The sequence below is a fragment of the Miscanthus floridulus genome, chromosome 13 (assembly GCF_019320115.1).
Source record: "Miscanthus floridulus cultivar M001 chromosome 13, ASM1932011v1, whole genome shotgun sequence".
Taxonomy (NCBI): Eukaryota; Viridiplantae; Streptophyta; class Magnoliopsida; order Poales; family Poaceae; genus Miscanthus; species Miscanthus floridulus.
Genome location: NC_089592.1, coordinates 13,122,912 through 13,149,455, shown reverse-complemented (window position 1 = coordinate 13,149,455; position 26,544 = coordinate 13,122,912). Strand labels below are relative to the sequence as shown.

Here is a 26,544-nt window from a genome sequence, read left to right as displayed (position 1 = left end):
TTGGTGTGAGGAATGGTCGCATGGACTCTGTTACCAATTTATAGACAAATAGGGAATTGGAGACACTTGGAGCACAAATTTAAGTACCGGTGCTAAAGGAAGAGCAAGCGGCATAAATCCACAACGTTTCCTTCATCATTAGTGTGTAATGTATGGTGAAGTGAGACAAAATTGCCAACATTCAAGAGTAGATTACTGTCAGCGCAGCTGTCCCAGCGATCACCACTGCGCAGGAAGGTTAAGGAGAACCACGCCAAGGATGCGCACCAGCTTGGGCCAGCACCACGATTCCTAGTTCATTTCTCAGTTTCATAAAGCCAAGTGAGACAGAAGAAAGATGAGTTGGTGTGAGGAATCGTCACATGGACTCCGTTACCATACTTACCAATGTAGACAAATATGGAAGAGCAAGCGGCATAAATCCACAACCTTTCCTTCATCATTAGTGTGTAATGTGTTGTAAAACATACGGACTTTGGAATATAGAACGGGAAGGTGGAATCATAATCCTAGTCCGTTTGTCGTGTGGGCACTTACCAAACTCTAGGACATATTCGGACTATATATACATGGGAGATTCTTCATTGTAATTATCGATAAAGCAATAAAGAATAGCTCCACAATTGTTCTCTTGTGTTTGCTTATGTATTTGCATTGCTATTGAGAGAGCCGATCCGACGTCAACGACATGTTTTATAGCATAATGTATGTATGGCAAAGCGAGACAAAATTGCCTAAATTTAACATAATGTATGGCAAAGTGAGACAAAATTGCCTAAATTCAAGAATAGATTACTTGGGGACTAGGACAAAACACACACACACACACTTGTCAAGAGAACCTAATCCAAACGTTGTGATGTTTTGCACTGTGGCATTGCCACCTGATTTATAAAAAAAAAAGTTTGTGTTCTTATCCATTGTGTTGCTATATGCTTAGCCATTGCAATAAACAATCTGTGCATTCAGGTGTTAGAAAATCTAAGGCCACATAACAACCAGATGTCGCGCAATATATTGTACTTTCTTTCACGAACAGGCGCAATATATTGTACTTTCTTTCACGAACAGAGCTACTGACTAGTAACTAATTGTTATAAGTGAAAATGATAAAGTGTACTAAACTATGAAAGAATTCAACAAAACTATGTGCAGAAAGAAAGCAAGGAAATGACACACGATTGTTAACTTTGGGGATAGATGAACAAAACTGGAGAAAATTGATGAAAACAGAAGAAAAATAATACACGATTTACTTTGGGGATTGATGATGAATAAAATTGGGGAAAACTGAAGAAACAACAGAAGAATATATTGCTAAATTAACAACAAACTAACAATATATTTACCCACAGATCATGACTTCCAAACTGGTGAGAACTAAAATGAGCAGTATAGATATTTTGCAAGAAACCACGACACCATTTTAGCAGCACAGGCTATTATGATTGGGCTATCTTCTAAGTATTACATACACATGAAGGCATGTTTAAGACCAGAATCAAAGTCACTTGACTGCAGGAATTAGTCCGCCTGACGAGCCATTGGTAGGTCCTTTTCCATGGAAAGCAGATTGCCTCTCTGGTCGACCAATCGGCTTTGGAGGCAAGGGAGAAGCAGGCACTCCACCATTTGCATCTGAGTCACCCTTCAAGCTCAATTCAGAAATATTGTAAAGGTCTTTGATGTTCAATGGGGGCGTTGAGTGCACAGCCACTGGCTTGACAACCTCATGTGGAGCTTGTGCAGCACCTGGTGGCCCATAGTAAAAAGGAACATAACCGTAGCAGGGCACTGGAACAAATGCAGGATGGTAGTATGGAGGAGGAATCATCATTGGATAAAGATAGGGGGGCATGGCTCCTGGCATCACCGCCCCTGCATCTCCAGCACTTGAACTTGAGGCAACTGAGTCCTGTTCCATAGGCTGAGATGTCACCACTGGAGCTGAAACTGGAACTGGGACTTGAACTGGCGGCGGAACTGAAGCAGGCACTTCCACAGGCACAGAAGGAGGTACCACAGTAGCCGGAGAGACCACAGGGGCAGGCAGGGCTGCAACAGGCTGTGGATCATCTAAATGCTGTTGCTCTACCTCTTGTGAAGATGATCGCGAGAGCGGCAGCTGATCAGATGACTGAAAAGAAACACACAACAAATAGACATAAGCATATGAGGGGTCAAGGAATAAACAACAAAATAAAAACTTCAAAGATAATAAGGAGCTCCAACAAACAGACATAAGTAAATGAGATGCCACAATAATAAGGAGCTTGAAAGTCTTACACTTGACAGCGTCACTATATATAACACCCGTATGACAAAGAAGGTAACAGGTATTAAAGAATAAGAATAATTAAGTCAACCATGAGCATGCAAAAAAGAATAGAACATATGGAAGCATGTCTAGGTAAGCAGAAGCAACTGCACAACTTATTAAGAGCAACTCCAAGAGACTAGCCAAAATCAAATTCCAAATATGATGATTTAGCCATTCTCTAAAAAATGACTCCTCAAAAAAACTGGACTATTCCAACAGCCTAGCGAAAAATTACTATTCAATCGTCGTTGCCACCTCCTCGCATCGCTCGTGCCGCGCTCTACGCCAAGCTCGATCGAGCAGTCGACACAGAAGCTGCTCGTCCAAAGCAATCTCAGTGATAGCAAGTTGCTTTGAGCAGTCCAGTCTGGGCCGTGGCATTGCTTGATTGCGTCATTCAGAAAGCAAATTCGCGTCCCCAGCCATGTCCACTAGGCACGAGGATCAACAGCAGAGCCTCCGAGTCCGTCCAGAGCGAGCTTATTGATAGCAAGTCAGTCCATGTCGAGCGCTGCTGCGCATGGGAAACTGGATTCACGTGACATGGCGAGCGAGCCTCGCTCGCTTTTTATGCCCAGCGAGAAACGAGGAATAGCTCGTGGCTATTTTTAGATGATAAGATAGAGAGTCTGTTGGAGGCTTATTTTATATCAAAATTTCTAAATTGGACTGCATGGCAAGGGATGGCTAGTTTCTTGGAGTTGCTCTAATGCAACAGAGGTAAAAGGTATTAAAGCGTAGAGGATAAGCATAGCTAAGCGTGAGCATGCAAAAAGGAAGAGAACCTATGGAAGCATGCCTGGGTAAGCAGAAGCAAATGCAACAGGTACGACAAGAAAAAGAATAAGCATATCATAGAACCTATGCAAGCATTTATTTAATCACAGCTGCTGCAAAAAAAACTGCCAACACAACAGCAACCGACAAAAGGAAAGAATATGCAAGCTTATGTGACTGCAAGCAACTGCACTTCTTTGCAAGATGCACCTAAAAATACGTTACCAGGATCAGAAAGAGATGCTCACATCATCAATCACCATATCGAATAGGCTTGATCTTCTCTTTCTTCTATGCACATTTGTTTGGCGATTGAAATACTTTTGTGCATGGCTAGCCACTTGAGTAGGAGTCCTTGAAATAACATAGTTACGGGATATACCACGCCAATCACCTTTCCCTAGCTTATTCAACCCAAGTAGAAACTTCTTGTGCTCCTCTTCAGTCCATGCCTCACCTGTCACCAAAACAAAAACATGACATTTTAGTTTATGCAAATTGGAAATCCAACCAATCAAATCATATGAAACATAGTGCAGAGTGGCAATGACGATGTTGTAGATCCTGATGGACCAGTATAAAAGTAGTACTGTGGTTATAGAAATCCAACTAAAACAATCATATGAAACATACATAGGAAAGAAGCAATTTAACAGTATTCAGAGGCACATAAAGGGTGTATTATCACACATGGTGAAAATATGCAACCAAATTAATAGTATAACAGGAACTCAATTTTGTTGTGGCGTGCAACACAAAGTTTGTTCAACCAACCAACCTCAAATGGCAACAACCTGAATGACAACAGCACAAACGGTCAAACGCAATGTACAAGCGGTACTCAATTAATAAGTTGCAATACACAAAATGCATGAAACATAGGACATACCAAACCAGACAACAAACCTGAAACAACCAAAACGGACTAAAGCAAAAAATTGTCAACAGTAGGCATCACAATCGCATCTTAACAACAAAATTCAATGGCTTGACATTAGCAGTCAGCAGAAATCCGAACAACAATATATGTTTGAACAACCAAATAAACCTTAACCTCCTCATTATTCGTTGAAGATCCTAAAAAGATAACAGAGCACCTGACAATATAGGAACAGAGTGACACGACCAAACCTCCCAAATTCTCCCGCAGGTAATCTAATCGAATCAGGAAACACAACCTCAAGTTCTCCCAGCAAGCAACCGAATCAAAATCGCAAATAACCATTAATTTCAACAAATCGTCAACCTACGATTCTTATCGAACCTTCAATTTCAACAAACCGTCAACCTATAATTCTTCTCGCCTCCCAACGAAAATGAGCGACGCAACAATCACGGCGACGAGCATCAAAATCGCATCATTTTTCGCACAACAATGCCTACCTCCTCCACGCAAGCACGAAACCACTAAAAAAACTCACGGCTAAAACAAAAACAAGAGATTGGGGGAAACAGAGGGATCACGATTCACCAAAACCCTGTCCCCCGGCCGCCATCTCACCTCGCTTCTTGTGCGGGCGTTCCCCATCGGAGCCGTACCCTTCCTCCCTGCTGCCGCAGCCGCTGCCCTCCGCGGCGAGGTGCGCGATGTTCCCCATGCTGGCGCTCTTCCGGATGGGGGGCTTGTCCCCGATGCGCACGCCGAAGAGCTTGACGGGCCGCGCCGTGCAGGTCCGCGCGTTGTGCCCGTGGTGCCCGCACTGCGAGCACCGCCTGGGCCCGTCGCCCGCCGCCGTCGCCCCGCCGCCGGAGCCGGCCGCCGGCTGGGGCGCCGCAGGAGGCACGCCGTCCCGCGTCATGGCGGAGGAGGATTGGCTAGGGTTGGTGGAGGTGAGAGGAATTTTTTTTCTCTCTTCTGGATTTTTTTTATCCTCTCCCGGATTTTCTTTTTTTATTTCAAGGGAGCGATGGGTCGTATTTATTTGGGGAAGGAAAAAGCGTTGAACTAGAAGCACGTTCGCATGGCTAATAAGTAAAGTTGCGACTGATTTGTCGAGAGAAAAATATTATTTGTTAACTGAAAAAATACGACTTATAAGTTAAGCAAAAGGTGAGGAGGGATATGGTGGGTCGGACGGTTCTGAGCTGGCAATTAAAATTATTTCCGTTGAGGGGAAAGAAATCCTTTTTCCAGTGTACAAGTTTCCAAAATTCACTCTTAATCTAAACTTTTTTATTTGGCGAGATTGAAAAAAAAACTTCAACAACTTACTATCCCAACTCTAAAAAAACTCCCAATCTTCCTGTACTTGGAAAAATCATCGTCCTGTTCGTTTGGGCTTGTTTGGCTTATAAGCCGTACTTTTTCAGTCAATGAACAGTATTTTCCTCTCACACCAAATCGGTCCACCGAACTTTCAGCCATGGCTTATCAGCCAAACAAGCCCAAACGAACAGGACGCATATTGTTGTGCGAAAATATGGACGCCCCGATCAATCGGGCAATTTAGAGGTGGAAGGATGTTAAAAAGAGTAAGGTGTAAGACAGGTTTTCAATGCAAACATACATGACCTATCAAAAAAATGCAAACGTATACGATAAAACTATAAAAACATTTAGAATGATTTGGAAATAGTATAGGATTCCTAATGCAAATTATCGTCCATATTGTAGAAACGAGATTTTGAAAACGGCTGTAGATGCTCTAAAATGTTTGGACTTGGGCCCAGTTTAGTTGCCGAAAATTTTGGCAAAACGACACTATAGCATTTTCGTTGTTATTTGGCAATTAGTGTCCAATCATAGTCTAATTAGGCTTAAAAGATTCGTCTCGTGGATTTCGTCTAAACTGTGTAATTAGTTTTATTTTTTATTTATATTTAATGCTTCATGCATGCGTCCAAAGATTCGATGTGACGGGGAATCTTGAAAAATTTGACGTTTTGGAGGGGAACTAAACAGGCCCTTGGCTGGGATATATGATATCGTACATGAGGAATTTTATAATACTAGTTTAATAAGAAAACTAAAATTTGGATTGTTTGGTATTAACTATTTTTTGTTTGTTTTCAATAACCATTTTCAGTTATTCGTAAAGTTTGGTAAGTTGTTTTTATTGTCTTTAGCCAGCTAAGATTGGTCAAAGTATAATAACTCGTTTTTAGCTTGGTTAATTCGATAGTACTCAATTTACTGGAAAGTTGAACTAGATTCGGTAACAATTCAATATGAGTTGAGGCACTCAAGCCAAAAGAAACAAGCCAAACTAATTCATGAGCTGCATTCTCTTAGGCTAGCCTTAGCTGTCTCACCGGTGATTTTCTACGTAGTGCCACGAAGTCTCTGAGTCTACTTAGGACAAGAGCAATGGTGGCAACTAGCAGTGTTGGCCCAGGTCACACAAACTTAAGAGGGCTTGGGTTATCAATCTTCACAATGTTGGCCAATACTCCAACTTGCATTTGCGATCCCACCATTCCTAGCTCCTAGAAACATCAATTTTCGCCTTCCCTATTTGTGTTTCGCTCCCAACAAAGCATGTGGTCGAGCCTCACTTTCTGCCTACAAAGCGTGCTTGGCAATGGCTGGATCAGCCGCTTGGTAACACGCCAGCTAGCTGTGGCTCTCAATAATTATCAGCTTGTTCGGTTGGCTGATTCGTATCTGGTTCGTAAAGAAGTACTGCTGGTTGGTTTGTGTGAGAGAAAAATACTGTTCCGGCTAAAAATGTACGATCATTTACAACAAGCCACAGCCAAACGAACAGGCTTTATGTAGCATTTAGTGTGCCCTTTGTCTTGGGCATCCATGTTCCGTGTCATAAAAAAAATAACTTAGCATGGCTCCATATAAAGGTCATATTCGCTTCTCTTATGATCCGTCTTTTTCAGTTGGAACGGTGTTTTTTCTCACAATAAATCAGCCGGAACACTGTTTCGGCTTGTTTTTTCAGCGAAACGAACGGAGCCAAGATGACAAGTATACTTGTATTCTTTTTTTTTCTACTAACTTTTTCGGTTGATATTTTGCTTAGAAATTATTATACCCACCCATCTTTCGTTGGTTTTACGTACAAAGAAAATTGGTCATCACTTTTCTCTACAAAGGCCTCATTCGCTTAGAGAAATTTAGAGAAACCTGGATGAATTTGTGATAGAATGAACAGTGTTTTCCAGCTCAGCACAGTGAATTCCGGCTGCTTTCTTGACCATCCGAAGGGCGCCAAAATAATCGTTGACAATTATTATATTATAGTAGGGTGAAAAGACCCCGCTGGGTGGTGCCGGATACGATTTGTTGAGATTCTGGTTGTGTCAAATAGAAAAAGGAAGCCGGCACTTGTAAACATTTTTTAGCAGATTCGGCTTTGACGTCGGATCTGGACCAGTAACAAGAATTCGGATAGACTATATATGTTTTCTTTTATAAAAATAATATAATAGGTGCATGATTGGGTTAGTTGGGGGCCAAGGCCATGACACTGATCGAGTGGGTGGTGGCTCATCGTCGTCCATGAGAAACAAAACAAAGCCAACAACGGGCCAACGAGACCACCGTTGATGTTGATGTTGATGTTGGGTGACAGTGATGGCTGCATTGCTCGTCAATCTCCTCCAGGATAACGTGATCCTCATCGTCTCATCTCTTATTTGTAGTAGTATCCTTGTATGGTTGTGTTTGGGATGGGATGGCACTACGAATCATTAGCATGTTTATTTATTAACTATTAATTATGAATTAATCTGTGGAGAGAGTGGGGATGTGTGCCGTGTGCGTGCGTGAGTCACGAGGAGGCAGCGTGTCCTGTCCACACACGCACGTTTGGCACGCCAGCCACGTAAGGTGCTGATGCAGGGTCGCTTTTCCACGTCATCGTCGATGTCGCCACTCGCCAGCGCCCGCCGTCCGGGCCGGAGCTGCTGCAGTGCACTGGCGCACGAATTTCGTAAGCAGTGCACTGGCCGCGGGCAACCTGGCGGCGGCGTGCGGCCCGCGCCTTCTTCCTCCTCGTCCTTTCCCGTCGCTTCGTCCGGAAGCAGAAGCAGGCCGTTCCGGTGCCGGTGCGGCGGGCCCCTGCCCTGCCGACACCAACACGGCGACACCACCGAAGAACTCGCCTCGTCGCCGGCCACCTTTCCACGCACTTCTCACTACTCTGCCAAAGTGCTACTACTTTGGGAAACTTCCCGTGACAAAAAACCACCGGTACTAGCTGCGTGCGAAACCAGGGGAACCCCGGGGGGTGCGGCGCAAAAAACCATCCGTCCGTCTCGGCCTCTCCGTCGGTCGGGTCGCTTTCGTTCTCGTTCCCCCTTCCGTCGTCCGGCCTTGGATTCCCGCATCATCAAAATCCACGCAGGCTCGCTCGACGCCGACGCGACGCTTCCATCCGTTCTCCCACGTTCCCGCTTTTCCACGACACGGCGAAACGACGCGGACGGGATCCCTTTCCCCGCGACCCCACCCGCCGCCGGCAGCCATGGGCGGCGAGGACGACGGCGACCGCTCGGCGGCGGCGGTGCGCGCCGAGGAGTCCGTCTCCGGCGGCGTCGACGTCTGGAGCGACGCCGTCTCCTCCCACGCGCCGGACCACCTCCTCGTCATGGTTCACGGCATCCTCGGCAGGTGCGCGCGCGCCCTCCACTCCCCTCCCCACTCCTCCCCCGCCACCTCTGCTCTCCACCCCAGGGTTCTTAGCTGATTCCAGTTTCCAAGCCGGTCATTGGATTGGATTGTCTCCCGGTTCGGAGTAGATCGTGACGGATTCGTGCGCAATGTGCCACACGCCCACCCACACATGTTCTGCAAAATGGGGGGACTTCTGGCCGTGTAAGCTAGAGCTGGATGTGGGGGATCTGGTCGGGCAGCTCACGATTGTACTTTGTACCTGGGCATTGCTTTCATATTTTTGGTGTGCTTCGGCTTGTTGCTGAAATCTATCCGATGGTACATTTCAGTGGAATTTGTTCTAGAGACTGCATTTGGGACGGCCAACACCATCGTCGGGTCGGTCAAGGTCGACCGTTGCCTTGTTGTACTCACCTGTTCTGTCTAGGTAATCGATTAGTGACTCTTATAGTCCTGTCTCCTGTGGACAACCAATGAACAATTTGATGCAAAAAGCTAGTTACTCCAAACGAAACTAGGCATTGGGTCAGGGCTCTGCAAATGGGGCCGAATGTAATCCTTCCTCCCAGATTCGTGCTGGTTTCATAGGAAAAAGGCCACTGCTACGACGAATAAAAGACTATGCTTCAAACATAAATAAATTATTAAAAAGGTTAATCTCCAGCTGCTCTAAACTCCAAAGGTTAATCATGCCATACTCGAAATTTTACCATGAAGTATGTAGTCAAGGACAAAAATTCCACTGCAAGGGGCAAAGTAATGAATTATGGTTTGCAATTGGGTGGAACCAAGCATATGCAAGGCTACAAGCTATTTCAATGATATTATCTGCCTGTTTGCTGTAGCTCACAGACTGATGTTTTCATTACAAATATGTTTTTTTACATACAGTGGACATGTTTCTAGTTACATCTCTCTGAACTTATGACCTGTTCCCCTTATATTTTGTATTTTATTCACTTTGCTCTTTTTTCTTTGGGCAGTACTGCTGATTGGCAATATGGAGCTAATGAATTTGTAAAGCAACTCCCTGACGATGTAATTGTGCACTGTAAGTTGGTGCCACTTTGTACTATCCATTACCGAGTTTAATTTCTTTTACATTTTTCTTCGCTTCATTTTCTTATTTCTATGAATATGCTCTTTGTTTGCTTTCTTTGGAAACAGATTTTACTGTGAAAACCGCAAATAAAATAATGTTGTGTTGTGCAGATGAAGAAATAGTTTCTTGCTTTCCTACCTTACTAAACCATATTGGCAATTTGGCATTAGAGTAACAAAACAATGACACGAGTATACCTTTGGGCACTAGTGTTGATTTTCAAATTGATATAATCAATCCACCGATGAAATTGATTTTTCTTTCTTGACCAACAACACTGTCACAGTTATACATTGCAGTTCTTTTAGATTCCATTCTGAGCTGTGGGAGCATGGGCAGTGTTTTTTGAGTAGCACCCAGAATGTTTTTTGAGTAGCAACTGGATGCAGTCTTGGTTTGGAGCCCTTTTTCACCCCCCTCATAAAGCAAATGCATTTATTGAGAAAAGGGGTATGTGATTGGAAATGTAGTTGACTGTTACTGAATTTTACTACTGTGAGCTTATATTTTTTTTAATGTTTCATCTCATTATACTAACTACCATTATGTTCTACATCTTCTCCCTTTACACATTGATGCTTGCAATTCTGAATAGTTCATCTGCAAACTTTGAGTTCTGCTATGTAATTACCATAGTGTAATGCAAGTTGCTCCCTTCTTGAATTTGTGTAATTTGAAGTGGTTAGCCTGTTTATCTAGCTTGTGGTATACAGACTTATTTGTTCCATTTTACAGGTAGTGAAAAAAATACATCAATGTTGACTTTAGATGGAGTTGATGTCATGGGGGAACGCTTATCAAATGAGGTAAATGTTGCAGGCAGCTAATTTAGGAGCTAGCTGCTGCTACATAGTAATTTGTAATAAAATTTTATTCTTTATCAAACTGTTCTCTTGCACAGTTCCTATTGTCTGAACAACAGTCTAGATGCTAACTTGCATTCAAGTCTTATTCAGGTGCTTGATGTAATTAGTCGAAGGTCAGAACTCACCAAAATTTCTTTCCTTGCACACTCTGTCGGAGGATTAGCAGCAAGGTATGCAATTGCAAAACTTTACAGACATCCAGACAGCATGTCTGATGGAAATACTAAAGGAACCATCTGCGGGTTGGAAGCAATAAACTTTATTACTGTAGCAACGCCTCACCTTGGTTCGCGAGGGAACAAGCAGGTTCAACTTTTGACTGCCTCTTCTCAGTGATCTGCATGTCTCTAGATATTTTGTTTGTTCACCATAAAGATGGTACACGAAAAAGATGATATTGTATCCATCTATTGAAACAACTGTAAAACCATTTGCTCATTAACTCTATAATATCTTTTGAAAGAACTGAAGAACAATTTGCTAGTCATGCCCTCAATGTTTCTCATTTTCTGTAAAGGAAAGTCGGATGTTTCTATAAATGGTTCATCCATCTAGAGTTTGACTAGATGGTAGAATATATGTAGCAATACTTGGTGCTAACTTCGTTTTCACTGATTTCAAAGCATTTGAAGCACATGAAAGGGTCACGCAGAGGTGCTAAAACACCTCAGAAACCTTTTGAGGAAGAGAAAAGCAACACCGGTGCCATTTGCTGAAAACTCACAAATTCATTGCCAAACTTCTTGACTCTTACCCTTACAACCACTGGAAACTAAAAAATTTCAAAATGTCACTCTCTTTTTTCCCTGTAACTTGCTTGGAGTAATCTTGCCCAATTATGTACCTGGAGATCCAATCAAAATTGATCCTGGGCAGCATGAAACGAGGTCTGGATTAGTTGATTATTTTGGGTGCTTGGATGTCGTGAAGACATCACAATGGTTGTGTGTTCAATGACGCCTCCCGTAGCGTGTTGCAGGTCCTTAGAAAAAAATAGAAGTAGGTAACCTGTGGTGTTTAGCATAGGCTAGGGGAGTAGCGCAGTTGGATGTGGCTGTCTCTTGAGGTTGCATAGTGGTGTGATCGAGGTCGTTGTTTTTATGTTTCTGGTGCAAATGTAATGATTTATGTTGTGGGGTTGTTGTATTTATTGTCCTTATTAATGCAATGATGCTCAGCTCTCGCGTGGATTTTATTTAAAGAAAAATAAACAACCTTCCACTTCTGATCTAATTTACATGCCATATTCAATGAGACATTGGCATAAGTCATTTGCACTCTTTATTTGATGATAACTTTCTTCATTTACAAACTAGGTTCCACTACTGTTTGGATCTGTTGCAATGGAAAAGGTTGCTTGCCGCGTCGTTCATTGGATATTTAGGAGAACTGGTAGACATCTCTTTCTAACTGACGATGATGAAGGGCAGCCTCCACTGCTGCTGCGGATGGTTGAAGATCATGACGATCTCTGCTTTATGTAAGTCTTATCTTGCTCTTTGCTTATTTTGCATTCATGTTCTGTTTCAATTTGCCTTGTATTTTTTTTATTTTCCTTTTCTGTTTTTGTTGGTGGCAAATGTTGGGTTTCAACTCCAGCCTACCCCAACTTTCTTGACTAAAAGAAATTGTTGTTTTTGCTGTTGTTCTATTATTCTTCTACTAGTAATACATTGTTTTGGTTCTGCCATACTATACTAATGATGTGCACCTTTTGTAGATCTGCGTTGCGAGCATTCAAGCGAAGAGTGGTGTATGCAAATGCTGACTGTGATCGTATCCTTATTATTAGCGCTATTGGCAAATTTATTTGTGGTGCTCATATTGTTTGTTTTATGATGGTTATTGTATACTTTTGGCTATGCTCTTCTTTAATGCACAAATCAGATATTGTTGGCTGGAGAACATCATCTATTAGAAGAAACACTGAGCTTCCTGAGGTATTTTTTACTGACTTCCTAATTCTATGAACTATCTAGGAAGGACTATGAATTTTTGTAGCACTATTCTCATATATGAAGCCTCTTTTTTGCTTCTTTTGATCTGCAGTTGCCAGTATCGTCATCTGAGAAGTACCCACACATTGTACATGAGGAGCATTCAGAAGAAATCGATGATGATAAGTGCCAAGATTGCATGACAGAATGTGATATGGACATTCTGGAAGGTAAGTTTATAGAGTTGCATGCAGAATACTTCTTTTTTTGCGAGAAGCTTTATTGTTTTTCTCCTTTTGTTTTGCCTGTTACCAGTAAATGATGTTTCAGTGCTATGTGGAAAAGGTGATCCTTTTCCTTAGTCTTTTTAAAAAAAAAATGTTGTCCTTTTTATGATTTTTTTTAAATGTTGTCTTTATTATGAATCTGAGTAAATAAGCTTACCAGTTTAGTCTTCAAAACAATGAGGCAGCAAGCTACCGTGGTACTAAATTTGTGCTAGCTTGTCATTTTGGTCTTGCCACTGAAGTATACCATTTATCAGTGTTTCCACTGAGACAATGATGTGGCACCTAAAGGCCTAAACTGTTGTTATGGTTTTGCTAATTTATCCCCATACCATGTGAATGATCCTGGACTGAATACAGTATGAACTGGGATGTTTGACATGGTGACTAGCGTGCGGCATTGGAAATCCCTTAATTCGCGAGCTGCTGCACATCTTAGCGACATGGGTAGGCTGCTCATACGAAATTCCTAGGGTAGTTGGTCTCATGTTGAAGTTCCGGACTGGAGGAGCACCTAACATGATTGGATTTGGATGACTAGGGGTTAAGTCTACTTGACATAGGTGTGAAAGAATTGACATATTATGCATGGCCTTGACGATAAGGCTTGACATAGATGATTTTGTATATCTCGTAGTCGTGCCACGCGGAATTGATGTCTCAAATCAGTTAGCTCTTTGAAAATGTCCTTAATCCTGTTAGTTGAAATTTGTTGTTTAAGTCCTCTGTTACCCATAAGAAAACATAGTGATGACTTCTATAATTCCATGATTCACATAGGCAAGTAACAAGATTCGTCATAGCTTTGAGCAACACATGTTTTCCCACGACATCATGGCTTTTTTTTTATTTGTTATGATATGTTTATTGACTTCTGAATGTAAGGTTAGGACCCTGAATGTTGGTCATAACTAATTAGCAAGCAGGTGTGTGGTTTGAAAATGAGTAGGTTCGTGACCCCAATGCAATAGTTGACTGGATGACTGCAATCATGGTGTTGGTGGTTCCTTGCAAATGCCATCTTCTTTGGTCCTATATTTCTCACCATGTCGCTGCTTACCAAAATTGTTGGCTAGACTATAACAACATTAGACCTGGGAAAAAGGTAAAAAACTACCTGAAGACAAAGGATTTGTTGTTTCCTTTGTATGTTGTGATTGGTTATTGACTCATATTTTGTTATGATTTCATTAAGACACTTTTGATGTGCTTATATGTTTGTTGTAGTGGTAACCAGTAAGGTAGATGTAGATGAGACACCATTTCACTGACACAAAAATGGTTATGGAACAAGAACACGTAATAGAAGTAAAAGAATTTACAGCAAGATGAACCGATAGATTATATATAGTGTGTGCACTACATACAGAGCATGTGTACTTGTGTACATAGATGGTTATTTGTTGTTATTACAAAACTCGTGGAGATTTGTGGTGGAGCTGATGACATCTTAGAAATCCCCAGTTGACTTGTCCCAAAAAAATCCGCAAACCCATCTTCTGGACGCGTTTGGAGATGTTTTTCCTTGTACTAGTGTCACGAGTCACTACTCTTATTAAACTCGTGATTGTGTCATCCTGTAGAGAAAATGGTGACGGGGCTCCGAAGAGTGTCGTGGGAGAAGGTGGACGTGAGCTTCCACAGCAGCATGACGAGCTTCGCGGCACATAGCATTATTCAGGTTTGTAGTCCGCTTCTCTCCTTTCCACATCCCCCATTATGTTGGTTATCATGTGACGCGAGGCTAACGGTTGTTGAAGCTTGTATTGGTGCACGGCAGGTGAAGTACGCTTTCATGAACGAGGGAGCGGATGTGATACAGCACATAATAGATCACTTCCAGCTATAGATAGAGAATTCCGCCCACAGGGTGCAAATTTTCCCCCGCAGGGTGGTAAAGAATGGAACCGCAGGGTGGTAACAGTGTAAGTTGGGGGATTGACTGGGTGCGCTGTGTAACAGTGTAAGTTGAAGCTGTAAATAGGAGCAGTGCCATGTGAGGTCATGAACGAAGAAACAGAAAGGGAGTTGTACATGTATGTACGCCACCCTATGTGTCTGTTTGTTTCTTTGTTATATATAAAGATGCTGAGAAGATGAAAAATCGTCTGTCCGTTCATGGGCTTATATTGTCTTTCCAAACTCTTTTTATTTGTGTGTGTGTGTGTGTGTTTTCCGTGCCAAGGAAAATGGTCATCGTACGTATATACGTACATAAACATATGGAAAAGATGGCTTGGTTGGTCAGAGTTGAGGTGACACGTGGCTGGCTGCCTGGTCAGGTCAATGCCTGCTCCGTAGGGTTGTTTGGTTCAGAAAAAAAAGGCACCGACCATAGTCTTATGAAGTGTGGCGTTAGGCGCTCTGAAACGGCTGATACTACTGCTACTGCTAGTAATGAAAAAGGCTAGGCTAGGAGTGCGCGTGTGTGTGTCTCTCTGTATATATATATATATATATAAAGAAGGAAAAAGGGTACTGCTCCCCGGACCAAGACCGAGAGGAGCGATAGTCCCGTTCCCAGGTGTGGTGTGGGAGTCGTGGGCTCGTGGCCCAAGTTGTGGGGCGCACCACTTTAGCAGCAGCAGCATCAGGAGGTGTACGACTAGGCCCCGTTCGTTTCGTAAAAAAAATAAGCTAAAAAATAGGATTTATAAAACAAGCTAACAGAGCCGTATGTGGGGAGGGAGCAGTGGTCGCCGTGGCCGCCAGCAGCTTTCGACTTTCGTGGAAAAGGACACAGGACCACGCACGGCGGCCGGACGGACTAATGACCGACGACGGCCCCCCTTGACAAAACGCTTAACATGGTTTGTATTTCTCTCCGTCCAGACCAAAAAAGAAGAAGAAGAAGAAGATACACTCTGCACAACAGTGTTTGATCAAACTATTTTAAAGTTAACTAAATTTATTTATATACAAAGATATTAATGCTTATCGTACTAAACAGTATTATTAGAGATTTGTTATAGTATATTTTCCCAAAATACGTTTATTAATTATTCAGATGAGATGAAAGGCTTAATAAATGTAAAAAAAAATCAAGATTGTATCCTTGTCTGCACGGAGGCAGCAGTAGAAAAAGACTAGAGTTGCAAAGGAAATCAAGAAGATCGTTTGTTAGCTGGGGGTTGACTGCGAATGAGAAACGTGCGCTGCTGGGTGCCGACCACGGCACGCACGCGGCACGCGGACGACCGTGGGGTTGGGCCGCGGTGTGTACATATACATATAGGTAAATATCCAAGTCTTCTGTATCCATATAAGAGATAGAACATGGTTGTCCAGGCATAATACCTGATCCTGAGATGAATTAGCGTGCATGACCAATCAACCGCAAGTCGTTGCCAAGATAAGCGCACAACAAAGATACGGTTGCTAGTAAGTATAAATATAAATAAATTGAATAGATCTTCAAACTGCAAGTTGCCCAGATAGCCGCATAACACAGTGTGTCCACCGGTACGGTTGCTAAGTAAGTAAAACAATTGAATAAATCTTTAAATTGCAGGTTGTCCACGGTTACCGTTGCTAGCAGGAAAGGGTAAACCCCCTGCCAGATGAAATTAAAACGGGTACATGCTCCCTCCCAGCACCAGCACGGATGCGATGCGACTGACAGGTCAGGTTACGCGGACTGATGCCATACAGGCAGACAGGGACGCTGATTGTTGCGACCGATTCCAACGCCGAATCGTGGCCTCAAGTTTTCCTTTTTCTGGGTGGGGGACTGAGGGTGCCGTCGCGCTTGCACTTGCACTTGCACTGCACGGGGGAAGAGGGAGGATTAGCTAGGAGGCCGGGCCCCATGGGAAGAATCATTCCCCCTGGAGACATTGGTGGGGAGCGCTAGCAGGCTCCCGGTCGCCAAGGCAACCCCACCGCATTGGCTCTGCCTCTGCCTCCGGCACAGGCATGCCGTCCCAACAGTCCGGGATCCGACACAGCCTCGTCGCGTCTCTTGTCCTCTCTGCTTCATCCTCGTAATCACCAGCTATGATATAGTATTTTTCTCTTACAACGAAACAACATCAGCCGGCTTATAAGCCACAGAAACAATTAAGCGAACGTGATAAATAATGGCCTGCTCACTCATCGGTCACTCTCTATCTTCAGCAGGGTGAGGTGAGTGAGGTCTCAGCGAGTCCGACCTCCCTCCGTCCAACCAAACCACACTCCTATTTGCTTGCGGGGTCACATCACAATCGTCCGTGTGTGTGTGTGTGTATATATATATATATATATATATATATATATATATATATATATATATATATATATATATATATATATATATATATATATATATATATACTCAGCTAAAAGTGACTACAGAAAGGAGGTACTATAATCTCGTAAATTAATATAGTAATTATCGTAATTTAAAGTAACTATAGAATAAGTTATTTTATAGCCAGCTATATATATATATATATATATATATATATATATATATATATATATATATATATATATATATATAATTCTGCTACTAAACCCAACTACGTATACTCCACAAATTAAGGCGACGTCGATCCATCAGTACTTAATATGGTCGTCAAGCACTATATATACTAACCTCCCCTCCAACCAAATCTGCCAAGTCGTATCGTATCATTTATTACTATCATCACCTTAAGAGGAAAGACACGACGTCTAGTAGTTGAATTGACAGAGAGTCTTCAAGGACGAGAGAAAAAAAACTAATTTTAATCTCTCCTTGTACAGGACCATCTCTATGGAACTTGCCATGGTACTTCCACGAGGACAGTATAGATATACTTCAGTCCTATGGTTTATCGATCACCGTTGGCTCAAAAAAACCCCAACATCATTGTCATTTTTCTGAGTTGACAATAAAAAATTGAAAAAAAATTAAAAAAGTACATGCTCCCGCCACCATCCCCGTATCCGCATTATATATATACTCGATTCTGGTTTTCAGCACCTGATCGTGGTTTGAAAATACCATAGGGGCAAACCATTTCTACAGTAGCGGATGTTGCAGATAAATAAATTTTTAGCTTCTCAGCATTTCAAAAGCCAAAGAACTCCTCGTAACGTGATTTTTCAACTTTTAGTTCATTTCCTTAGAAGTCACCTTCCTATTGCTTTTGAAGAGTCAACTCAACAGTTAGGTTGTTTGTTTCAGCTTCTGTATTCTGTCTAGTAAGAGCTAGCAAATAGCTAAAACAAACAGGCCGTTAAGCTTTTTAGAGTAATAAATATTATAGCTATTAGGTTTTCTCGGGGTAACAACTTGTATATCTATGTGGGAAAAATCAATAGAAAAAAGCTAGAAAGCCAATTTTTGAGCCAAAAGCTATAGCTCAAACAGACTCTAAAAGTCATATGCGTTAATGTAACATCTTCCTAATCCATTCAACGTCTAGTTTGTTTTGCCATGTACTCCATCCGTCCTGAAATATAGTGCATTTAGGCATTTAAAATTTGTCATCAAATATAGTGCATTCGGAGAACAAGAAGATAATGTTTACTTAAATAAAAATACATAATTATTTTGTACAAGGAAATTAAAGTAACTCATGTACTTGCCATATTTTGTATAAGGAGACTAAGAGTTCACCCTTTAATCCAGTGAAAAACAAGGCGCGATTCCACGCTCGCCTAGGCGCTGGGCGGAGGCCTCCCGCGGGGCCTAGGGGGTGAGGCGGCATCTAGGCGGTGGGCGCACGCGTTTGCGGAGGAGGCGGCGCCTGGGCGGGATGCGCGTGCGTTTTGGCGGGCAGGAGAGCGCGCGCGCGAGCGGGCGGCTGCGTGGGAAAGAAAGCGGCGGCGCGGGAAGGATCGATTCGCCGGCCACGGTACGTCTCCGGCCGATTCGTCGTGCACGAAGCTTGTACTTGACGCCGTGGACCCGTTTTCCGCATCACCGGCCATCTTCTCCCTCCGTGCAGGCCTCCTCGCGCCGCCTCTGTCCGCCGGCCCGCCGCCGCCCCTGGAGCTCCCGTGCGCCCCCTCCTCGCCAGGCCACCACTGCTGGTGAGCTCCACGCCTCACCTGCCTCGCTGCCCCTCGCCCCGCCTCTTGGGAACCCCAAGGTGAGGTCCGCCCGCCCCCTGCTCCTCTCTCCTCTGCTCGGCTGCTCCTTTCTATCTTCCTGCTCTGTACGCCTAGAAAACACCTAGAAAACGCCTAGGCACGCCTAGGCACTAGGCGATGGGTCACCGCATAGAAACCGCCTAGCGCCTAAAAAACATTGCTTTAATCATGTGGAATAGAATCAGATTTCAATGCATTTGGAAGGTAAGTGTTGCACTCTCCCTCATTTTATCTTCGAATGGCCAGAATGCACTATGTTTCACGGCAGAGAGAGTACGTGAGTAATTATTTTGGATGTGATGAAAAGCTTTTGAGAATAAAGGTAATCCACCAGACATAAGATGTTACGTCCAGAATTAAATCCCAAAGTAAACCCAAAAGGTACAATGTTTACTGCCCCCAAGAAATTTAAAAGTATGTCTAACATTGGGCCATTCTCAATGAAGTCTCATCAGAATTTCATTTGTATTTAATAAGTTGCCATATGAGTATTTTTAATGACGTGACAACGTAGAAAGAGAAGAAGTGAGTTTCGTGGGGGATAAAACTCCCTTGGCATGATTACTATCTCTCTATGACATGAAATTAAATATCTTTGAAACCGTAGAACAAAACTTTTCATCGAGACTAGGTGTTTCATCCATATTTCATTTCAGTCTATATGACACGACATCTTGGAAACAACGCCAAGAAACTTCTCACTGAGACTGGCCTAACACAATTCACTGTTGAATGCATGTATATTTATAACCCATTTATCAACCCACTTATATAGTTGTTATGTCTAGCTACATAGGAAATTTGATGTACCAAAAAAGTCAAAACTACTTATAAATATAGAACGGAAGGAGTACGTCGTCAATAAGGGCAGCTCCAACAATTGACTCTTAAACTAGCTCGAAACATTTTTCATATTTTAATAGAAAAGAGAGAAAAACTAGCTCTTGATTAAGAGCTAAGCTCTTGCACACATTTCAAGGTTATGTGAGAGTGTCATGTGGGAATATCCATGCTAAAAGCTAGGTAGTGCTAAAGTTAGCATTATTAGAGAAGTTGTCTTAGAGCCAGTAACTAGCTCTAAACATTACGGGTACCCTAATACATGTCCCACTTTCATATCTCACAAACTTTTTTTGGAACTCGTGCATTAGTCAGTCTTAATGGAAGTTTCATCGTAGCTTCATTTGCATTTAATAGGTTGTTGCATAAGTATTTTTGATGATGTGACAACGTTTTTAAGAAGAGAGAGAAAAAATGAGTTTCATGAGGATAAAACTATCTTGGTTTGGTTACCCAGATGAGTCATAGAATCCATTTTCTATGAAACAAAAGAATGAAACTATATATGCATAAGAGTGATGGTTTCATCCATATTTCATTGCATTCTACGTTTTTTGAAACAACATTCGAAGCTCGCCACTAACAATGGCCATAATCCACTTCTCTTCTCTCTCCTTAACGTAAATCTTATTTACAAGCCTTTATTATATTTACTCTCTAAGAGTCTCAAATTTTAGTGTATAAACTATCTAATCCATTCAGTTGCTAGCTTCTTGGCCATCCATGGTGTATAGTATATGCAATTAATCTTGACTTTAAGAAAGAGTTTTCGGAGAATAATACTACTCGGTGTTAGCATGATGAATACTACTAGTATAGTAGAAAAAGAAGAGTACTAGGGCCTGTTTGGATGATACAGTTTTAAAAAACTGTAGTATCACAAAAACGGTGGTTTTGTAAACTAAAGTGACACAAAACCGTGGTTCAGAAAAACAAGTCATGAGTGGAGTTTCTAAAATTCCAAAAAGACTACAGTTTTGCCAAAACCATGGTATTAGAGATTACAAGATTTGTTGCATCCAAACACCCAGTAGCTTTTAAAAACAAAGTATTTTGTAAAATCATAGTATTTCTTCAATACTTCAAAAGTACTATATCCCAAATTATAAGTCATTCCAAAAATTTTGAAGAGTCAAAGCATCTCAAGTTTGATCAAATTTATATGATAATATAATAACATTTATGATGCCAACTAAGTATCATTAGATTCTTTATCAATTATATTTTTATAATATACATATTTGATGTCATGAATCTTTATAATTTTTACTATAATTTTGGTTAAACTTAAGATGTTTTGACTCTCCAAGAATCTTTGAACGACTTATAATTTGGAATAGAGATAGTAATTTGCATTCAAACAGGGCCTTAGTTGCAATTTCATCTAGTTCCATCTGTCACAGTTAAAAAAAAATCTAGGCGCATCTATCTTGTTCGTGTGCCACTAGTATTGATTTTATGACTCGTTCTAACCACTACATGGAGACATCAAGTTACCATTACAGATGAGCAACAACTCCCTGAGCTCAAGGTGTCCATTTCACGTCGAATTCTGGCCTTAATTCCCCCCAGGAATCAGGATCATCTCCCCTGCTCACATTGGTGGCTGCCCCCCGGCTACAAACTGCACACCCCACTAGCCACCTTGGTGGCTGTGGCTCCATCATGTCCCAGCAACCCGGGACCCGACCAAATCTCTTTTCTTTTTTTACAATAATAACAACTAAAAGTCGATCCACTTTACTATGCATTCCTGAAAGATTTTAATGGCTAGAGGAAGGTGAATAGTCTGTTAAAAATTTCTACAACAACACTTAGCAAACTGGTTAGATAATTATGAGGCGAAGCAAGTGTTGCGCTAGCCTACTAAAATTGCAAGCCACCTACCACAATTCTAGTTTATATAGTTTCTATCCACACAATAGCTATGTCACTACACTAAGTTAGGACGCTCTCAAATGCTAACTAAAGAGCCACACTAACCAAACTAACAAACTCTCACAACTAGCTACACTAAAAAGCTTGACAACTAGTTTGCGGTAATGTAAAGAGAGTGAGCAAGATGGTTATACCGCCGTGTCGAGGAAGGAGCCAATTAATCATAAGAATGAATACCAATGAAGACCAATCACCTCAGAATCAAATGATGACACAATAATTTTTTACCGAGGTTCACTTGCTTGCCGGCAAGCTAGTCCTCGTTGTGGCGATTCACTCACTTGGAGGTTCACGCGCTAATTTACATCACACGTCAAACCTTCAATAGGGTGCCGTACAACCAACACAAGATGAGAAACACACAAGCCATGAGTAATCCACTAGAGTACTTTTTGGTTCTCCGCCGGAGAAAGGTCAAGAACCCCTCACAATCACCATGATCGGAGCCAGAAATAATCACCAACCTCCGCTCGACGATCCTTGCTGCTCCAAGCCGTCTAGGTGGCGGCAACCACCAAGAGTAACAAGCGAATCCCACAGCGAAACACGAACACCAAGTGCCTCTAGATGCAAACACTCAAACAATGTACTTAGATACACTCCCAATCTTATAAAGATGTTGAATCAATGATGGAAATGAGTGGGAGGGCTTTGGCTAAGCTCATAAGGTTGCTATGTCAATGCAAATGGTCAAGAGAGTGAGCTAGAGCCAGCCATGGGGCTTAAATAGAAGCTCCCATGAAATAGAGCAGTTGTACCCCTTCACTGGGCACTACTTGGGGTGACCGAACGCTCCGGTCATGTCGACCAGACGCAGGACCCCAGCGTCCGGTCGCCCGATGCTTGCCACATGTCATCGGCTTCAAACGTTGATCGCCCGATCTCAACGGTCATCAGTACATTTAAGTAGTAACCTGACGCGCTGCTCAAAGTGACCGGACGCAGGACCCTAACGTCCGGTCGTTTCCAGTAAGGTTCCACTCGTGACCAGATGTGTCCGGTCACGCCCGACCGGACGTAGGACCCCAACGTCCGGTCACTTCCAGTAAGCTTCCAGAGGTGATCGGACGCGTCTGGTCATGCCCGACCGAACTCACCCAACGTCCGGTCACACACTATCTCCTCTATGCGCTACCACATCAGCGGGACCGAACGCACCCATCCAGCGTCTGGTCACGAAGTGACCCAGCGTCCAATCGAAGACCGACACCAGCGTCTTCACTGCTTCCACTGATCGGACGCTCCGATCCAGCTGAGACCAGCGTCCGGTGCACACTGTGAGACCCTGTCTTTTCTGTACAGGGCACCGGTGGCACCATCGGACTTTCCGCACTCTACAGGCGGACACTTTCGCCGGTGAAGTTTTGAGCCCTTGCTCCTAAGTGCTAAACACAATGTGTATCACCTTTGTGCATGTGTGTTAGCATATTTTCACAAACATTTTCAAGGGTGTTAGCACTCCACTAGATCCTAAATGCATATGCAATGAGTTAGAGCATCTAGTGGCACTTTGATAATCGTATTTCGATACGAGTTTTATCCCTCTTAATAGTACGGCTATCGAACCTAAATATGATCACACTCGCTAAGTGTCTTGATCACCGAAACAAAATAGCTCCTACCACTTATACCTTTGCCTTGAGCCTTTTATTTTTCTCTTTCTTCTTTTCAAGTCCAAGCACTTGATCATCACCATGGCATCACTATCATCATGTCATGATCTTTATTTGCTTCACCACTTGGAATGTGCTACCTATCTCATGATCACTTTGGTAAACTAGGTTAGCACTAAGAGTTTTATCAATTCACCAAAACCAAACTAGAGCTTTCAATCTCCCTTCGTCTTAAAGAAAATGCATGCCTCATATTTTGAAGAGTCAAATAATTTTAAATTTAACAGACACTACGAAAAAGACAGGGACTTGCTAAAATTCAGGTGTCTAAATTTTATTTCCCTTTCAGGCGACGATTATTACATATATTTTATATTGAACTGTAGATTTCTTTCATTGTAATTTCTGTAGGCGCAATATGCAATTTTGGTACCAAGAATAAAAATTCCGTTAGACAAAACCATAAATCCTACAAAATCTGATTTGTATTGACACAAAGACAATTAACAATTTACAATTATTTCTATAGGCAGACAAAGACAAAAAATTTTAATATGTTACGACATAAAGACAAATAACAAATCACAAAATTGACAATTTACATGTGCTTGTTGATGGTACAAGAGTGTTACCTTAAATCATCTTAAAATCGAGGGACCTAGGAGAAGTGAAAAAGATAATGTCATTAAACTAATTATAAACTATTTTTAGAAACTTTGTTTTGACGGAGGTAAACTCTGATTTTAATCATAATAATACACTGTGTTATAGATTTTAATCATAATAATACACTGTGTTATAGTAGGTTATATACTTAGAGATGCCCATGTGTGGCTCCAAGAAGCATGTAAGACACAACATGATGTAATACTATTAGTATTAACCAACTAATCAGTTAAATGTTCTTCTTTACAATGTTTTCATGTACCTACCACTTTGATTGTTTGGTATATACACGGATCCACCAACCAATAACAACACTTTGTACTTGGTAAAAAGTGGAGACCAAATACCCAAAAAATCAAATTAAAAAATGGCCCAAGTCAACCCCACATTATCTGTTGACGAAACATTTCTTTTTGGGCGCCGACGTACGCGAGTCCACACCATACCAGCTCGCACCGCCGTTGCGGCCGTCCGTCCGTCAGTGCACACACTCCACCACGGTGCTCGCCGCGCCGGGCATGTCGACGCGGCCGAGCATGGACCCGGCCATGTCAGCGGCGCCACCGCCGCCACCGTCCAGCTGGATGCGCATGTCCTTCGCCTTGCTCATGTAGAGCTGCTTGACGTTGCCGCCCTGGTTCTTGACGAGGCGCAGGATGCTGCGCTTGGCGTTGTCCCGGAACGGGCAATGCGAGCCGACGAAGCCGTCGACGAGGTGGATGTACGCCTCCAGGTCGTGGCAGCACGCGGCGTCGGCGTCCGGCCGGAGGTACGGCGATGCGCGGCTGTCGAGGCGGAGCTCCCGGCCGACGTCCGCGTAGCCCGGGAGCGGGAGGCCCGGCGGGAACCGCGGCACGACGTCGTGCGCGTTCACCACGCGGAGCACGCGCGCGCCTCGGGCCTCCACGCGCGCCGCGAACGCGCGGTTGCCCACCCGCGGGCCACCGAAGGAGAACACCGCCACCGGCGCCCTCGCGCGGGCCGCGACGCCTCCGGCGAGCTCATCCGCGATCAGCACCGCCAGCGCGGCGCCCAGGCTGTGCCCGGTCACCGTGATGCTCACCTCCTCGCCCTTGTACTTCTCGAGCAGCCTCCGCACCTCGGACACGACCATTTCCGACAGGCTCGGGGAGCGGTCGCCGGCGGTCGTGTAGAGGTTCCAGAAGCCGCATTCCACCTTGGCGTTGGACGTGTCTGGTGATGCTCCGGTGGAATCATGGTGGGTGGCCGGGACGAGGCCGGCGCGCACGTTCTCGGCCCACTCGAGGACGGTGCAGGTGCCGCGGAGCGCGATGACGATGTCGCGGCGGCCCATCCGTTGGATCTCGGCGGGGCTGTCACAGACCGCGACGTAGCCGACGAGGCTGGTGCGCTGCGCGGCGCACGGCGCGGCGGCGGCGAGCCAGGTGGGGAGGCCGACGGAGGAGGTGGCGAAGAGCGGTGCGGTGATGCGGTACGCGGCGTCCTGGAGCGGGACGCGCGCGCGGCGGCCCGGCTCGGCGTCGGGGCGGGACAGGAAGGCGCCGTAGGCGGCGTCGACGAACTCGCCATAGCGCACGATCTCGCGGCGGAGGTCCGGGTGCAGCGGGTCCAGCAGGCCGCGCCAGCCGTCTTCGCCGTGCAGGCGGCGCCACGCCGCTGCGATGTTCCCGCGCGGCGACGGCCCGTCGGGCGCCACGGGCTGGAGCAGGCGCTCGAGCCGGCGCGGCGACAGCGCAGGCGCCGCCGCCGCCGCCAACGAGTCCTCGCCGCTCCTGGCGGCGCCGGTCCGCGTGAGGAACGACGGGAGCCGCAGCAGCGGCTGCTGCCTCCGCTGCTGCGTGGCGGCGACCACCGGCACCGCGCTCTCGACGGCGGCGCTGCCGCGGTTGCGGAAGAGCTTGTCGAGGCTGGCGAGGTGCGCGGCGTTGTTGCTCGGCGGCGCTGCGGCGGTGGCTACTCTGGCGCTCGCGGCGGCGGTCACCGCTGGGCGGTGCAGAGACAGTGACGGCGGCGCCGCGGCGGTGGACATGCAAGGCAAAAGTGGGAGTGGTCGTCGCGACGGCAATGGAAATGGAGCGGCATACAAGAAGAGGAGAAGTCGGCAACGGCGGCGGGAGGCCGGCAGAGCAGGTGACTGACTGATCGGACAGCTGCGACCTGGGTGGCAGGAAGGCTCTTTTATAGGCGCTGGGCTGATCGCGTCAACGGAGCACCTTCCTACTCGCTTCTTCTTCTTCTTCTGAGTCTCGTCTCCCTCCTCTGCTGCCATTTTTTTCTCTTTCGATATATATTTTTTTTGGCGCGCAAGCACTACAGTGCAATGCAACGATTTCATCCTTAAAGTTGTGACGTGACAGCTCGCTATTTTTTCTGTTTCAATCTTCAATTTGTGACGTGACGGCTTACCTTTTTTTCTGTGATATTTAATTTTGACGTGGTTTATGATATCGGAAATGCAAAGAGCACATCCACACAATGACACTTTCGCTAACCATATTTATAAATAATTATAAATATATAGTGCCATATACTCTATTTATATAGTTATAGTCGCTCCAATCTACTCCATCCGTTTCAAATTATA

At 44.1% G+C, this 26,544-nt stretch overlaps 3 protein-coding genes across 3 annotated transcripts; 1 reads left to right on the top strand and 2 right to left on the bottom strand.

Annotated features, from left to right (window-relative positions):
- Nucleotides 1-1,280: 1,280 nt before the first annotated feature.
- Nucleotides 1,281-4,985, bottom strand: LOC136500320 (transcription factor MYBS3-like). Its single transcript, XM_066495660.1, has 3 exons — nucleotides 4,599-4,985; nucleotides 3,346-3,554; nucleotides 1,281-2,137 (listed from the first exon to the last, which is right to left on the bottom strand). Exons 1-3 carry the CDS (start codon nucleotides 4,894-4,896, stop codon nucleotides 1,508-1,510), a joined length of 1,137 nt encoding a protein of 378 aa, XP_066351757.1. The 5' UTR covers nucleotides 4,897-4,985; the 3' UTR covers nucleotides 1,281-1,507.
- Nucleotides 4,986-8,031: 3,046 nt separating this feature from the next.
- On the top strand, nucleotides 8,032-14,983 carry LOC136500584 (lipid droplet phospholipase 1-like). Its single transcript, XM_066495966.1, has 10 exons — nucleotides 8,032-8,663; nucleotides 9,650-9,717; nucleotides 10,504-10,574; nucleotides 10,725-10,940; nucleotides 11,951-12,114; nucleotides 12,355-12,410; nucleotides 12,522-12,574; nucleotides 12,684-12,801; nucleotides 14,442-14,539; nucleotides 14,639-14,983. The coding sequence occupies exons 1-10, from the start codon at nucleotides 8,518-8,520 to the stop codon at nucleotides 14,705-14,707; spliced, it is 1,059 nt and encodes a 352-aa protein (XP_066352063.1). The 5' UTR covers nucleotides 8,032-8,517; the 3' UTR covers nucleotides 14,708-14,983.
- Nucleotides 14,984-24,225: 9,242 nt separating this feature from the next.
- On the bottom strand, nucleotides 24,226-26,228 carry LOC136501809 (phospholipase A1-Ibeta2, chloroplastic-like). The gene has a single exon (XM_066497343.1). It carries the CDS (start codon nucleotides 25,987-25,989, stop codon nucleotides 24,457-24,459), a length of 1,533 nt encoding a protein of 510 aa, XP_066353440.1. The 5' UTR covers nucleotides 25,990-26,228; the 3' UTR covers nucleotides 24,226-24,456.
- Nucleotides 26,229-26,544: the final 316 nt, after the last annotated feature.